The sequence below is a fragment of the Salvia miltiorrhiza genome, chromosome 1, assembly GCF_028751815.1.
Source record: "Salvia miltiorrhiza cultivar Shanhuang (shh) chromosome 1, IMPLAD_Smil_shh, whole genome shotgun sequence".
NCBI lineage: Eukaryota > Viridiplantae > Streptophyta > Magnoliopsida > Lamiales > Lamiaceae > Salvia > Salvia miltiorrhiza.
In genome coordinates, this window is record NC_080387.1 from 57,286,539 (window position 1) to 57,303,211 (window position 16,673).

Here is a 16,673-nt window from a genome sequence, read left to right on the forward strand (position 1 = left end):
GAAGTAGACAAGAAAATTTGAGGTCTTGATTCATTAATACTAGTAATAAGTTTTGTGTGAGTAATGTAACATCGAGTAGCTAGGAATATGATAAAGATAAATATATATATATAAGATGCATAAAATTAAGAATCGTTGAACACATGGAAAATGAAGTGATCTGGTACAACACAACAGAAGGTAATAAAAGGTCAAAGAGGAGGAGTGGATTGTGCAGCCATGGCAAGTTCAAATTGCTGCAAAGACATTGAAGGAAATGAAAGAATTTCGGTAGCTTTGAGAACTGAGTTATTAACGCTCGTGGATCCATCTAACCCTATGTGCGTCACGTGCTTCACGTCTGTTGGAAACCCTATTTCCATCTCCTCTTCCATCTGCCCCATTTCTTCCTTGTAAACTACTCATCACAAACTTAAACTCATCAATTACAAATAAATTTATAAAACTCTCAACTGCCTAAATATGGCTGTATTTGTTTCTCCAGTAAATATCACTTTCCAATTCGAGGTTTTTTTTTTTTTTTTTTTTTTTGCGCACTTTCAATAATGACACATTTTCTAATATAGGAGGGGGCCCGTGGTGGCAACATAAAATATGAGTAGAAATTATACTCGAATAAATTAATATGATTAATTGCTTTTTTGAAGATTTTCTGTCAACGCGACTTTTCAGTAGAAAAAAGTGGGTACATTCAAGATTTGAAACGAAGGAATCAATTTATTAGGTACTAAGCTATCATTATCAAAAGCATTAAACATAATTTGTAAACATGCATACTTTAGGGCCGAATTTGTAAAACATAATTTCTATCCCCGAAAATTGTGAATTTATTACTTATATTATTACGAAAATTGTGATTTTCTTTATTTGAAAATGACTCCACAAACTTCTCATTTAATTTCACTGTTTTTCAAAAAAAAATATGAGATTCAATCTCCATTTAAACACAATTATCACACTTTTTCTTAAAATATGTGTCATGTCTATTGGATCACAATTTTTAGGGAGTACTAATGTAAGGGGAAAAAAAGTTACAACAGTGACACGCTAGTGAATAATATTTTCACACCACTACATATTAATTCAACATTCGAGAGAAAATGAAAAGGAGATGTAAGAGAAAATTATCCAAGCTACCCAGAATTATTATTTTTATACAAATAGTGAAAAAATAATAAAAACTCATTTTAGAGTAGATGCACCCTTCGTTTAATATGTGTGAATACTGATTCTTCCAAAATGAACAAATAGATAACAAAGCACGTCGGGCGCTCCCTCTCCGATTAATAAGTCGGATTAATGTGTGTGAGTGTGCGTGTATATAATTAATTAAATATCTAAAGACTTAGGTAGTTGCATAGGATAGGAGCATTTATTAGGTTCGTGTTGTGTTTGTTGGGTTTGGTATCATGGTTCCCAAAAACGAATAATTTACTAACGACAAATTATAGGCCACGAGTTTTTGCTAAACTTTCACCAACTCGCTCAAACTCACTTATTTTATGGATGAATTTCAAGAATATTCGACGCCTAACTAATTTAACTCTCAAATTGCCACCTATACCTATTAATCCTAGCTACGTGTCTGTATACTCTACTAAATTACTTACATAATTCTATGAACCTACAGATTTTTTTTATTTTTTTTTAATTATAACTCAATTAAATTCTGATAAAAACTTTCCGAGGAAAAAATTATAAGAATTTTCCCTAAGAATTAAAATGTGATATTTCTTCAAAAAAATTAAAATTAAAATTAAAATGTGACATTAAATTAAAATATGTGAAATAGGAAAAATTTGAATTTAGGAGAGGGTAAAACTTACCGAAGAATTGAGAGAAACTCTTGACGCATCTGATTAATCTGTGTAGCCCTTCAGATAATGTCGCTTTTGAAATTGTCTGATTTTTAATATTATTCATTTTCAAGTTCTCCTCGCCACTCTTAATTCCTCCTGCAAAACAAACAACCAAATGGTTTAATAAAAAATAAATGAATTGATGAGAAAATTACTTAAATGAAATTTTCATGACACAATTTGATAATATGACACGTTAATTTAGTGGATAAGCAGTAACAAAATGCCATCTAAATATGTAGTAATTAACTTTCACGACTTCTACCCCTAAAAAAAATATCACGTTTTCTTCAGAAACAGATACGTTAATACGTATATATTATACGTGAGTTTCTGGGTGTGATAGAGACAATGTGATTTTTATTTTATAAATAAGCAATTAATTTCATCAAATATACTAAGTTGCAATAAACATCAATAATTAAATATTTAAATATTACATAACGAGAAATATCTACATTCACGTCGATAAGTGCAACCTGATTATTTCTATAATTTATAAGTTTCTTAAAAAAAATGTATATTAATTAAGTAATTCCACTACATCCGCAGAAAGCTTGAGAGAGAGAGAGAGAGAGAGCATACTGGTTTTGGATTGTTTAGGAGAGGTGGTGGTGGCGGCGGCGGAGACGGCGAGAGCAACGCTTGACTCAGAATCACAGCGGATGGAGAAAGGAATGAGCACAAATCTACCTCTCATTATCATTAACTTCCTAAATATGAGAGTTATATGTGGATGAAATCTCTACTGCAGCAAAATCCGGTTCTAATAGTGAGCTAGATTAATAGGTTGCTATATGTGTGCGTGCTGAAGAAGATAAAATGATTTCATTTGTGGAAATTAAATCACATGAAATTAAAGGATGAGGTTTGGGAGGCTGCATTATTATGGTGTTAAGTGGGTTGGATGAAGTAGTTAGAGAGTTAATCTGTACAACTCAACCTACTGTTTGCTGATTTCATTTGTCGAATTATTTATTTTTGACCCCACCATTAACCTACTTTCTATCATTTCTCCTAATGCTTTCCTTATTCAGTTTTTCCCCTCTTCATTTTAGTATATTTATGCTGGGGTGGGACCACCCTCTCTTCAATGCTAAGTCTCTCTCTCTCTCTCGTCCAATAGTGTTGCATGGCTTCGTGTCGCTAAGAAGTGTAAAGCAAGGAAGATTGGAATTGAACGTGGTTGATTTGTTTTATGCATTCAATTTGATGTGCTTCAAATAGAAAGCCCAGAGCAACTGCTAATACATTCAAACTACTCTTGTTACAAATAATTATTGGATTTCGAGTCCAAATCAGATACATTATAGTAATTATTAGATAAATTATTTTAAGGTGCCATAATTTTTAATTGTGTACGTTGTAATCAAAGGTGTGTTCAGTCTCCTATATATAGCTAGCTAGCAAAAAGATTTTTTACTTTCACAAACATTATCTTCTTGTAGTGGCAGATTTATCTACTCTTGGAATGAAGGACCATCCTACATTTTGGTCGATCCTTTCATCGAATTTAAGAAATTTGATGGTACAAACAATCATTGCATATTAATTATTGCTTTGATAATAAAGCAAAAAGCAAGCTGTTATTGAATCATCTATCAGTACAGATTATTAGCAGGCAAATTGACATAGTGTGATTTGAAAAAAATGAGAAAAAGTAAAAGAAAAAAGAAAAAAAAAAGTTTAATAGGCTACAATATTGACTGTACTTCAATAAGCACTTTCAAAAAGTGCTCAGACACAGTAATTATCTTTTTAAATTCCATAAATCGTGTCTTTAGCAATTAATGATTATTTGAGCATGTACATCAAACTATTATTTTTCATGTTCATTTAGTTAAGAGTCAAACTCAAATCCTATTTCAACCAACAATATTTTTATTCGAAAGAGCATATTTTTTTCTAGTCAAAAATGTTTTCTTTCCTCTTAAAATGTTAAATTATTTTGAACCCAAATATATTCAACAGCCCGCCCAAGTTAACACATTTGTTTACTTTTAGGGCCCACAATGAGTCCAAAATAATTGAGCCCAAAGATTCTAAGCCCATGAAGATCTCTTTCAACGTGAAGAGTTGTAATAAGAAAAAAAAATTACGATTATTCGTAAATTCTTCACAGAAAAACAATGTACTAAATTCAATCGCAATAAAAACAAATCACATAAAAATTAACTTTTTGAAATTTTAAATTTAAATTCTGAAAAACACAATTGCCACAATTATTTTTTTCTATCTACACACGTGAAGATATATGTTACTTGTAATCTTTTCATGGGACAATATCCTAATTCCAAAGCATGGTATTACCATCAATGTTGGATACTTCCTCTAGAAAAAATTTAATTTAACAGAAATATGTACACCTATAAGAAAAGTGGGAGGAACCTAAAAAGGAATGTATACAGTGGGTCTCCACATGTATATTCAAACATAATTATTGCTATTTAATTAAAATACATATCAGATTGAAGTTTGTACTACATTGAAGAATCTTATTTAAGAAAATTGTAATAATTGTACTTTTTTCGTATCATTTATAACGGCCCAAATGGATGGCACATGCAAATTAAGGAATGTCAATTTCAACAATAAAGTAGTATTTTTAAACTCAATTAAAAAAAGAAAATGAGTATAAAGTGAAAATGAGGCACGCAAATTGAAGGAATGATCTTAATAATTTAATATATTTCCTTTTCTAGGTTGAATAATTGTACATGAGATAATTCAAAAATAAATTTGAGATGTTGTTAGTGAGAAGTGGAGAATATTAAATTCTAAATACGGGATAAGATGAGAGGTAACAAAATTCGCCTAGTTGTAACATTTAAGGTACAATTATTGCTGATTGAAAATAATTATCATCAAGTAATTTTTTTAAAATTATTTTCTTATCAATTTTAACATAAATTAAAAATCATCTATACATCATCCATGTTTCAAACTCGAATTTAATAGTAAAAATAAATTGAAAGTCACTAAATAATTTTTAATTATTTTCTTATTAATGTGATAAATTTTACATTCAACCACTAAATAATTAGTTAATACATTACAAAGCTTTGAAAAAGAAAATATGAAATGAAAATTACTAAGCAAATAACTCTTTTAGTAAATAAATTAAAATAAAAAATGTACTATATAATAAGAGCTTAAGATAAATAAAAATGGAGAATACAAATAATGTCATGTAAGCACATTAACTAATTAAGGTGATATATTGAATGCACTATTGAAAATATATATATATATATATATATATATATATATATAATTTAATTTTTTTTTATAATAAGAATGATCGCAAATGAAGTAGAGTTGAGAGGTTTTGAAATATTGAAATTTGAAAATGCACGTAAGATTCTATGATTACTCCATTTCTCTTCAAAAATAGTTTTATTTTTGTCATTTTGGGACGCCCAATTTATTTTTTTATCTCTTTTTCTATTTTGGATAATATCTCATAACTTATTTACACTTAATATATCTACTTTTTTCCATTTTTTTTAGAATTACAAGAGGTATATTATATAATCAAATAATCGACCCGCACGCAGGCAGGACATCTACATCAAATAAAATTCACATAAATTGTAATATATCTACTTATTAACTCTTTTTTATCACACGATGAATTCTTTTCTCCACTCATTATAAATTTTTTCAAAGTTCTCCGTTTATAATATACACCTTAGCTCAGATTTCCCACATACGACGTCAGTTGGTGAAGTAAGAATTAATAACACCCTAAATAAAACGGTAAAGAACGCAAGGATTTTATGTGGTTCGTCACGAGATCTACATCAACGGGGGGTTTGCCGGAGAATTTCACTATATTTGAGAGAGTTTACATTTTCAAGTTATGAGCTACTAAAGAAAGAGAGTCCCCTGATTTACAAGTAGAAATGTTATTTATAGTTTACAAATAAAACATAATTTAAAAGGATCATTCATTTAATCAGTTGGGCCCAAGCCTCATTACAATAGTCTTATTTCTGAGTTGAATTGTCATATGTCATCGGCGCTGGTTTTGGCAAGGTTGACCAATCAATGCTGATATTGGGAGAGTTGACTAGTCAATGCTGACTTTGAGAGAGTTGACCAGACAATGCTGAATTTGACCAGACTAACTTTGACCAAAGCTGATCGGCGCTGACTTTGTCAATGCTGACGACGGCGAGGCCATCAAGATTGACACAAGTGTATTACCTTTCTTCTTTGATAGTTTCCCTTCACCAAGTTTAACTCTTTGTTTCATTAAATTTGGCCTCAAAGAGATGTGCATAATATTGTCATCATCATAACTTTTTTTTTTTTAAAGAGGAATCCCATTGAAATAAATTAGGAGCAATCATCCAAAACAATATCTCTAAACCATCTAGGGAAGTTCGAAGTCCAGGTAGCACAGTCCTAACATGAACGAGCAAATTGGGCGAGGCCGTGAGCCGCCCTATTTGCTTCCTGATACACATGACAAACACAAATGAGACAATTCTTCCTAGAAAAATTAAGAATTTCACATATATCAGCAGGCAAAAAAAGATGCTCATCTTCCTCATTCGCCATGACTCGGGCAGCCAACATCGAGTCGGTAAAAAGCACGATTGGAGTGATGTTATGATCCAAACTCAAAACTAAACCTTGAACAACTGCCATAATCTCTCCAAGCAGCGGGCTGGACATCGAGTTCATTCTTTTCGCAGCAGCAACTTTTATTCTCCCGTGCTCATCTCGTATAATGACTCCAGCTCCGAAAACGTTTTGCTCTTTATCAAAAAGTGTGTCCACATCGACCCGGAAGCAGCCTTTCCTTGGTTTTTCCCACGTCTTCTTGCTAAGCTTTAACCCCATGCAATTCTCAAAAGTGTATGTCGGTTTTGCAGCAATATATTGATCGAGAATCACACGACATAGTTCTTCTTTCGACCTGTCATCCTCATGTAAAACTTTGCAAACATAGCCCCATGTCTGCCAAAGGAGAAGACACCACAGCTCATAATCTTCTTTACCCACCCTCCTGCCAAATAGTCGCTGATATCTCCATAAGTGAAAGTCCCTCTGCCTGCCAAAAATAAGATGGCTTCCAAATATCACGAACCTTTGGACAGTACAAGATTACATGTTCAGTTGTTCCCCACCTGTCCCAGCATGACTTGCATCCTCCAGCCACGGGCACATGATGGCTCTTAAGGTTACCCTCAGTCGGGATAATATTATTAAAAGCTCACCACAAGAAAACTTTAACCTTCGGGTTCGGGGGCAACATATTGTTCCAAATAAGCCTGCTCCAGTTCTTCTTGTCTCCAGAGCTATTGTGGGGGTGAGTGTTGTAGAACCCTATCGCAAGAAGAAATGCCGACTTCACGGAGAAGTTCCCTTTCGGCTCGTAGCGCCAACAAATTCTATCTTCCCCTCCATGTTCACAAATAGGTGTGCGTCGCACAACCTCAATCTCATGGTGGAGTAAATTTTCTGCTATAAGCTCTTCATTCCAGCCCCCATTTTCATCCATAAGATCTGCCACCCTCTTGCCCCTTAGCCATTCATTAGTGTTTCTCTGTGCAATCAAAGTGCACTAATATTGCCTCCATTTCCCACTTTCCAGATAATTCCTTTCTCAATCAAAGGCCGGCTCCATGCAATGGATCGCCACACATACGAGGCGTTCGAAGTCATCATCATAACTTATTTACACTTAATGTATCGCATGATGAATTCTTTTCTCCACTTATAATATAATTTATTTATTATTATTATTAACACTATAATTTTAATAATTTTTTATTTATACACTCAATTATTTTTACTAAAATTCACATACTCTCTGCTAAGATTATTTTTTTAGAACGGAGAAATTATAAGCGGGAGGGAGGGAGTTTATGGTTTCCAAATTACAGTACATAAATGTGAAACATCCTTGAAAAAAGAAAAAAGAAAAAAAGTTAAAAATATACTCCACCCAAAAAAGAAAAGATAAAAGAAACAAAAAGATTTGTGGTAATATATAAAACTACCCACCTTTCTCAATCTTAATTTACACTATACCCACTTTTCTTAATGCATTCACTTCATACCCATTGCAATAAAAAAATAATTGAAGGTACATAGCTGGGCAGAACTATTTACTTTTTGTAGTTCCAAAGTTGTGTCAGTTGACCCATTTATGATTGGTAGTTGTGTGTAGGTGATTTTGACCCAACTATGCGCAAGAATTAAAACAACTACTCTGCGCAAAAAATATGCGCATACAAACTCTGCGCATTATTATTATCACCGAATTAAACCAACTATGCGCAAAAAATAACAACTCTGCGCAAACAAACCAACTATGCGGAAGAATTAAAATATGCGCATACTTACTTATAGTTTAATTCAAAGACCAACTATGCGCAAGAATTAATTATTGAAATATTGATTTGCAATAATGCGCAAGACCAGATTGATGCGCAAACTGAATAATGCGCAAATTGGTCATAGTTTAATTCAACTATGTGCACCAATATTAACTCTGCGCATATTAATTGCGCAGAGTTTTGACTATGCGCAAACAATAACTAACAGAATTACTCAGTACACGGAAATCCACACTGCAAATCACACGCCCAATCATTATGCACAGCTTTTTTCAGGGTAAGAAATATTAAAATAATACAATGGGTATGGGGTAAATCATTTTGAAAAAGTGGGTATATGGGAAATGTAGTTTGCAAAAAGTGGGTATTTTAGATTTCCTCCCAAAAGATTTCCCGGCAATGCCAATGCTGCAACAGCATTGCACTAACCTCCAAAACCACCACGACTCACTCCTCTCTAACCTTTGATTCCCTCCTCCCTCCATATGCAATTTCCTCATCGCCCACTTCAATTTCTCCCAATTTTTTGAGGGCGGAGTCGAATTCGATCACAACCAACATGTCAACCTCCATCCTGCTCTCCCACCCTCTATCCCCACACCTTCATCTCCCCAAACCCAAATTCCGTCCTCCTATAACCTCCAAATTCTCTTGTTTCGAGCTAAAAAATGTTTCCCTGCGCCGACCCTTCAAATCCCACTTTACAGGTGGACCTCAAAAGCTCAGGAAACTCGTATTAGCGCGAGTGGCGGAAACTGAAGCCGAGAGAAGTGATGTTTCTCCGCTGGTGGGTGAGGATTCTGCCGAATTCGTCTTGTCCGAGCAGAAGATTTCTTCGTGGGTTTATTTCACTCTGGTTTTGGGCGTCGTGCTTTATATTCTCAACGTGGCTTGGATTGACAACTCCACCGGTTACGGTAAAGTATTCAGCGACGCTGTTTCGAGCGTTTCCGGCAGCCCCGAGGTTCGAACATGAGTTGATTCTTGTGTTAATTTTTGTGTGTGTTTTGCGATGCGGATTGATTCGGCGAAAGGCGTATTTGTTGCTCGTGAATTTCAATGTTGATATATTATTTTGGAATGTTGATTTTCGTATGGATTTAGGCTAGTGGGGTCTTGCAGGTTATATACTCTGTTTGGATTGAGGATTTTCCATTCAGGCAACATTTGCCCTTTTTGTTTGATGGTACAGAACTTCTTGAAACATTGCTATGATCAAAATGACAATTATATGAGGTTTAAAGCCCTAATGTTAGTAAGGTTGGCAATTTTTGACAAGTCACAAACACACACGAAATTAATGGTTAGTTTCTGGCCTTATTGTGTTCGTGTCCTTATCTTGTCTACACACTCCTTTCGTGTCCTGTTTGTATAACAAACTCAAATATTAAGTATTACCGGGTAAAGATTGGTACCTTTATGGTTTCACCCGATTCAAGATATTGTACCAGATGTGTTGTTGCTAGAGTTTATGTGTACGTATTTGATTAATTTTGTTTAATTTATTTTGCACTATTACAAGTTAGTCAAAAGCTCCCCTTCTCTGTGGTGCATCTTTACCATGCTCGCTCCGTGCAACGTAGTTTACTCATTGGCCAGTTACATTGATTTTGAATCCACCACTGTGACTTCAAAAACCAGACGCTAAGATGGTGGATGTTGTTGGCTTTGGAGTTGTTGAACATATGGAAGAATGTTTTGTATTAAGTAGTGTCTGTTGATAATAGCTCTAAAGCTTGAATCTTGCTAACTGACTCATGAAAGATAATCTTATCAAGTACATGAAGTCATGGCCTAGTAGTATCAGTTTGTGCTCTTATCTCTGATGCAATGCAACAGTAATTGCTTATATTGATTGTTGTCAACACTGTTTTTATCTGTAGGTTGCAATGTTGGTTCTTATTCTCATATTTGCACTGGTTCACAGTGGCTTAGCTAGCCTGAGGGACACAGGTGAGAAACTCATTGGAGAACGAGCATTCCGTGTATTATTTGCGGGGGTATCTCTTCCGTTAGCTGTTAGTACTGTTGTGAGTTCCTAACCATATATTATAGTTATAGTTTACTGCTTATAGATTGTACATCCTTGGCTTGGTTTCTATGGATGCTGGCTTTATTTGGTAATCTTAATCTCGCGACAGGTTTATTTCATCAACCACAGATATGATGGTGTGCAGTTATGGCAACTTCAGGGTGTTCCTGGACTACATGAGCTTCTTTGGTTCGCCAACTTCGTTTCCTTCTTTTTCCTTTATCCTTCGACTTTCAACTTGTTAGAGGTTGCAGCAGTTGACAAGCCCAAGATGCATCTCTGGGAAACTGGAATAATGAGAATAACTAGGCACCCACAGGTATGTAATTGTCACAACCAGATCTTTTTTGGGGGGTTCGTGTCCTGTGGAACATTGGTTCCAGCTACACTATTATTACATACTGATAAAAAAAATTTAGATGCTGCATGCTGTCTCTGGAGAAAACACTAGGCAGGGAATTCAAATTGTGCAATTGTGAATTAACTTTGGGAAATAGTATCTATTATGTAATGATAAAAAGTCTTAGGGTTAATTGCTGCAAATAATACAATATGTATCCAAATTTGCAAATTTCACTTGACTAACAAAACATTGTAATGACAGCATCACCTTTTAACTTTTTGCAATAACAACATCCCCAATTTATTAAGGAAGTTTGTTCGACATGTGCTACTTAACCACTGAAATATTTGGGAATGTAATTGGAACGTCTTAAAAATTGTGTGGAACTTGCAAATTTGGGTAAAGGTTGTGTTATTTGTGGATAATGAACAATTGCTGCTGATTCATTTTTTCCTTCTCCAAATGCGCATATAGTTAGTATCTTGACACAAAATTTTAAGTTTACAAGTGTTTTTAATATTTCAAACTTGAATACAATTTTAGTTATCAGTGTCTAAATTGTTTAACCATGATATGAGTTGAAATTTAATAACCAATTTGTAAGATCAAATCTACTGTTGTTCTCTTATTTATACCTTGTCTTAGTATGTACGTATTCTTGAATATGAAAACATCACTCTTGATTCTGATGTAAATTTGAACACCTTGTCTTAGTATGTACGGATTCTTGAAGATGAAAACATCACTCTTGATTCTCATGTAAATTTGAACACGAACATATTCATGTTGTGTATCATCTGATTTCACCTCCAGTAGACATTTAAAGATCGGTGCATTATTTATAAGCACAGTATGCAAACCTCATGTTCACATTGAGTCTGATAGCCCTTTTCTGTTCCCTAATTTTGCTTGCTCTCTTCAGATGGTTGGGCAAGTAATCTGGTGTCTTGCTCACACAATTTGGATCGGGAATTCAGTTGCAGCCGCAGCTTCTGTGGGTTTGATTGCGCACCATCTGTTTGGTGTTTGGAATGGAGACCGGAGATTGGCCATACGATATGGTGAAGCTTTTGAAGCTGTTAAGAGTAGAACTAGTGTAATCCCATTTGCTGCTATTCTCGATGGGCGCCAGAAGCTACCAGAAGATTACTACAAGGAATTCCTCCGGCTGCCATATATATCAATAACAGGATTGACGTTGGGGGCGTACTTTGCTCACCCACTTATGCAGGCCGCCAGTTTTCGTCTTCATTGGTAGCTTCGCCTGCTGTATATTTCCTCCGCAAGAGTAAGTCTCGGTTTCATGATACTGTTCCCTTTAGTGAATGGAAGCAGTGCTGTTTGTTTCCGGCTGGAGCATTTTGCAAGTGTTTAGATAACTGCAGCATGGTTTGTATTTGTCGAACGGACGAGTATTAAATAAGGAGGTTTATCAACAAATGAAACATAGATCATTCAAATGTGTAGTAAAACACTAAACAGTTAGCCTAATACAGAATTAATTTCTTGCAATGCAACTATTCATTTGTTTTGTTTGTGTACTTGATACATATTTCCTCATTACATTAAATCTTTATTTAAGGGTTGAACATAAGAGAAGCTACAGCTCTTATATAAAATCCAAGAAAAACACACATATATCCATCCATGTTTGTGTGTGCGCTTGATTAGGATGTATGCCCTCTCTGTAAACTTCTGATGAGAGATCTTGAAGATGAAAAGGTTCCGAATGCTCCCAAAATCACACCAAATGTTATGAGAATGAGATTGAGCAGCAGCAGAGGTCTCGAAATTTGTCTCCAGAATATCTTGGTGTAGAAAGCACATGGAAAGATTACGCAAATTCCGACACTGACTAGGGAGCCCGTGAGGCTGAGAACGTGCTCGAAGTATGGCACGGAGAGGGCGAGCACGAGTATGATGAGCAGTAGAATCGAGCCCACTGTCCCCCGTATGATCATCCGTGTTCTTGATTTGATCGAGGGGGGAAGGCTTTGTTCGAGCTGCATGGCAAATGGCGCGAATTCAAGCGCGTATTTTGTCATGGGCGTGAGCACTGTCGCCCACAGAGCGATCTTTGTGACGATGAGATTGTGAGGCATGCTCAGAGTGATTTGTGAATTCACTTGAGGGCCAAACATCTTGGCTCCCATGAATCCTAATGCTGTGTACAGCACTGTCACCATTGAGAAGCTCACAATGGATACCTATACATTATTATTCACCATAATGTCATAAGATTTGCAGAAATGTTATATGTATACAGATTTGATCATCATGGAAGTTTGACACACATACCTTGGTGAATTTGGAAGGATCTTTCATGGAATTGTATAGATTGGGGAAGACTATATGACCAGCAAAACTGAAGATATAGAGCCCCGAAATTGCAGGAATTTTGTTGAGGTGCAGGACTGGAATGTAACGGTGAGCTTGAACGGCTCCAGAGATGGCGGTGTAGGCCACAGTGGAGAAGATGACGAGAGACAGGAGGATGCCAGCGGTCGAGAGGAAGGAGATTGAGGAAAGATCCCTTAGCCACAGGCTCGGAAGGGCAACGAGGACGGCTATGAGCGCCAGCAGCTGAGACGCGGATAGATGAGCCGAGTTCAAAGTGAAGGTGGCGAAGACGTTGGCGAGGTTGTCGTGGAGTGAGATGGTGTAGGAGACAAGGGCCATGAAAATCTCTAGGTAGATGAAAGTAGTAGCTATGATTCTTCCCTTTGAACCAAATGCCTCATTTCCTATGTCTTTGTAGTCTCTTGATTTAGGGTTCTTGTGCATGCATTTCCCCAGAAGGCAAGAACTGTAGGCACACACTGCTCCAAGCCCTACTAGGAGGAATGTTGATGCCCATCCTCCATTTTCCAAGGCATAGGGAGTTGATAGTTGTCCCAAACCTGTGTCGGAGTTAGCTCATCAATCTCAACCAAACTCAAAAAATACTAAAATTTTGTCCTAAACCAGCTGGCACAACAACATGGATGAACTGATCTTGATGAGAAAAACAGGCTATCTTCTAATGAGGAAACTAGTGAAGTTACCAATGAGCATTCCAACCATGTTGATGACTGCATGAAGAAAAGAGCCAGTGGTTCGATCATCTGCATGGGTCTTAACTGCACTTTTCTCATCTTCTTCCTCGTCGCCCACGGTGCTCGGCCGCTCCTCCGCCGCAGCTTTCTCACCGGCTTCCTCTTGGGATTCCCAAATCCTGGCCGTCATTGTTTGGTTCAAGTATAGAGCGAAATACAATGGAAGAAATTGATATTTGTATATATGGTTGAAGGTGAAGGTAATGTGTGTGCGTATTTATATGGGTTGTACAAGATTCAATTATTCGACTCTAAAAAAAATATAATCTTTGTGACGTACAATATTTATTTTCTGAGGATTGCATCTTCCAACTTTTTGGGTAAAATCTATTCCATGACGTGAGGATATTCTACGGTGTGTAAGGCTATGTTATATATATGTTGGATTTTGTTTACGTATGATAATCTTATAATTCATTTTTCGAGCCTTATACAACTATCAGACGAGACGAACTCAAGCTCAAACTTGAATATATATGACATTATTGAATATCACACGAATTGAGCTCGAACCAAACTCAGATTCAGTTATTGGTTGGCGAGCCGAACTTATCAATAAAACAAAAGCTCGAGCAGAGCTCAAATATTGAGACTATTCAGCTCAGCTTGGTTCATTAGCAACCAAATGTAGATAAAATTTTATGCTCCATTACTTGGACATTAATTGGAAACAGGATCTTATATGAAGTTAAGTTGCCAAATTGAACAAATTGGCTTCAGAGATTCCAAGGCACCTGGTTCTCGCAACCAAATTAACTTTATTCCATCGTTCCAGTAGTCTGTGTTAAGGAAATGATACTGTTTCTTCCCTCTTTATTTACTTCTTTATTTAAATCGTTTTGACAGAGGGAACATATATGATATATATATATATTCTTGATGATCGAATGGCTGAAAATGGTTCTCCGGTCTTCTTTTATTTATGGTTCTTTCCTCAACCTCTCCCTATATATATATATATATATATATATATATATATATATATATATATATATATATATTTAATATCGAAGTTAAAGGTGGGTAATTAAATTTATTTTCTGTTCATTTTTTTAATTCACAGAAACTTGTTTCATTTTTTATGTATAATATCCTCAAGTATAGACCTAAAATTAGTATATACATACATAAAGCTGATAAAGCCCTGAGGTAGAAGTTATTCCCATTTGATATAACATGTATACTATGTTGGAGATTCCAATGTTATATAATTGCGTCATAAATAATCCGATGCCAAATGATTTCTATAGAATCGAACATCACTCCTGCCTTATGGGAGAAATACCCAATCTGGTTGATTCCTTAGTTGGAAATTTGGTTATTATTCCATTAGGCTCTTCCTACTAGAAAATGCCAATATACATGTCATCGAGTCCTTATACGCATTGTTCATTTAAAAATAGGCTTAAACTTTTTTTTTTTTGATGAAATTACATTATAAATAATACAAACCACACACACCCCACCTAGTGGTTATTGTGGCCGAGAGTACTCGAACCTATGACCTCTTGGATAACAGGCAACCACCCCAACCACTAGGCCATCCCAAGGGGACAATAGGCTTAAACTTTGATCTCATGACATGGTGATCTCCTTACCCTAAATTTATAAAAATTATAAATATAGCATGAACTTTTATATATGCATTGTTTATTTTATAGTCCGAATCAAAATTTTGGCCAACTCATAGGTGACATGCCTCATTGGAAGTTGGCGTGACAATTTAAACAAATAATAAAAATTTACATTAAATTTTGTATTATCCACAATCTACATCAACTCTTAAACGCCCGATTTTAAATAAGATTAAAATTTGAACTCTTAAGTGAAATAATGATATTTTCGAGTGAAATTTTTGACTCGGGATATAAGCTGAATAACACAGATAAGTTCAGGCTATATTGATAATTTTTATAAGTTCGAACTAAAAAGTCACCATTAGATCAAAGTTCGAGCTATTTTTTTTATAACAATCCGTAATATTATATAACATGTATTGCGCTCAAAATTAAAAAAAAAACAAAACATTCTCCTTGTATTAGTATTGTTTCATTAAAAAGAGTATGATATACAACTCGATAAAATATTGATGGAGTCTTGCATAACCTAAGATGATAGAGATCTTTACTGAATAAGAATCAATATATAACATCAAGGCGATAATATTATAGCGATTGCGCCGATCAGAGATCTTCAACTGTGATAAAAAGAAGAAGGAAGAAGAAAGAAAGAAAGAAAGAAGAAGTATAAGAATAAGATTTGTGGAGATGAGGTCCACTTGAGTTGAGAGTATTCTCTATTTTTGTGGGTGTATTTCAGTCTGATTTATCTGTAACAAGAGTTGAGAAAAATTATTTCGAAATTTATTGAATCCGAAATCTTCTAACAAAGATGGATAAATTTCCCACATCGAAAGCTGGAAGATAGCACGCACTCAAAGGATGAGCATAAAAATCCAGAAGCAAGACATAATTAAGCATACCTTTCTCGGCCTTTTGGCTAAGATCAAGTGTAGTATCTGTTCTTATCAGTTTAATATCTGATATGTGGGCCATCGGCCCACACGATATTAAATTTATTTCTTGAGGGGGAAGGCCCATAAAGATAGCTTGCTATCTGGGTCTTCGCGCGTCGCCTTTGCGTTGCACTATTGCATGGGCCTGGTGCACCCCACCCAATTCTAAGTTTAAATTGGTATCTTTGAGTACATTTACTGACACAATCGATTCTAACCATTTTTTAAGTAAATGATGTTTAAGATTTTAAATTTGATGTCAATTTTATAGTTAATAAATTTGACGATGTATTTGTGAATTGTAATTTTTTTATCTTCTTATTCTTTGGGTTTTATTTTTTCTTTTAAGGTCATATGTTAAATGTATAGTATTAATTATTTAAAGTATCAAAATTCATTTTTATTCGCTTAATTTAATTGAACTCTTTTCAAGAGCTTAAACAAGAGAAAAGAAGCCCTATAAGGGCTTCTATCAA

The 16,673-nt window shown here is 35.0% G+C and overlaps 3 protein-coding genes and 1 non-coding gene across 4 annotated transcripts; 2 read left to right on the forward strand and 2 right to left on the reverse strand.

Moving 5' to 3' along the window:
- Positions 1-88: 88 nt before the first annotated feature.
- Positions 89-2,814, reverse strand: LOC130997803 (CRIB domain-containing protein RIC4-like). Its single transcript, XM_057923239.1, has 3 exons — positions 2,445-2,814; positions 1,827-1,955; positions 89-397 (listed from the first exon to the last, which is right to left on the reverse strand). The coding sequence occupies exons 1-3, from the start codon at positions 2,563-2,565 to the stop codon at positions 192-194; spliced, it is 456 nt and encodes a 151-aa protein (XP_057779222.1). The 5' UTR covers positions 2,566-2,814; the 3' UTR covers positions 89-191.
- A 5,786-nt stretch (positions 2,815-8,600) lies between these two features.
- Positions 8,601-12,099, forward strand: LOC130997813 (15-cis-zeta-carotene isomerase, chloroplastic-like). The gene is made up of 4 exons (XM_057923253.1): positions 8,601-9,176; positions 10,096-10,242; positions 10,354-10,563; positions 11,510-12,099. The coding sequence occupies exons 1-4, from the start codon at positions 8,772-8,774 to the stop codon at positions 11,843-11,845; spliced, it is 1,098 nt and encodes a 365-aa protein (XP_057779236.1). The 5' UTR covers positions 8,601-8,771; the 3' UTR covers positions 11,846-12,099.
- On the reverse strand, positions 12,076-13,910 carry LOC130997806 (amino acid transporter AVT1H-like). Its single transcript, XM_057923246.1, has 3 exons — positions 13,632-13,910; positions 12,886-13,487; positions 12,076-12,794 (listed from the first exon to the last, which is right to left on the reverse strand). The coding sequence occupies exons 1-3, from the start codon at positions 13,810-13,812 to the stop codon at positions 12,255-12,257; spliced, it is 1,323 nt and encodes a 440-aa protein (XP_057779229.1). The 5' UTR covers positions 13,813-13,910; the 3' UTR covers positions 12,076-12,254.
- Positions 13,911-16,160: 2,250 nt separating this feature from the next.
- On the forward strand, positions 16,161-16,356 carry LOC131007441 (U2 spliceosomal RNA). Its single transcript, XR_009096141.1, has one exon. It is a non-coding gene; the product is annotated as a U2 spliceosomal RNA (small nuclear RNA).
- The last annotated feature ends 317 nt before the right edge of the window (positions 16,357-16,673 follow it).

Bases quoted from the DNA above. Each gene is read 5' to 3' on its own strand.
- LOC130997803 (XM_057923239.1), bottom strand. From the start codon at position 2,565: ATGATAATGAGAGGTAGATTTGTGCTCATTCCTTTCTCCATCCGCTGT. The intron at 1,956-2,444 runs GTATGCTCTCTC...TTTGTTTTGCAG, and splicing joins TCCTAAACAATCCAAAACCA to GAGGAATTAAGAGTGGCGAG. The intron at 398-1,826 runs GTAAGTTTTACC...TGTGATGAGTAG, and splicing joins GAGTTTCTCTCAATTCTTCG to TTTACAAGGAAGAAATGGGG.
- LOC130997813 (XM_057923253.1), top strand. From the start codon at position 8,772: ATGTCAACCTCCATCCTGCTCTCCCACCCTCTATCCCCACACCTTCAT. The intron at 9,177-10,095 runs GTTCGAACATGA...TTTTATCTGTAG, and splicing joins GCGTTTCCGGCAGCCCCGAG to GTTGCAATGTTGGTTCTTAT. The intron at 10,564-11,509 runs GTATGTAATTGT...TGCTCTCTTCAG, and splicing joins GAATAACTAGGCACCCACAG to ATGGTTGGGCAAGTAATCTG.
- LOC130997806 (XM_057923246.1), bottom strand. From the start codon at position 13,812: ATGACGGCCAGGATTTGGGAATCCCAAGAGGAAGCCGGTGAGAAAGCT. The intron at 13,488-13,631 runs GTAACTTCACTA...ACTCCGACACAG, and splicing joins CATGGTTGGAATGCTCATTG to GTTTGGGACAACTATCAACT. The intron at 12,795-12,885 runs GTATGTGTGTCA...AATAATGTATAG, and splicing joins ATCCTTCCAAATTCACCAAG to GTATCCATTGTGAGCTTCTC.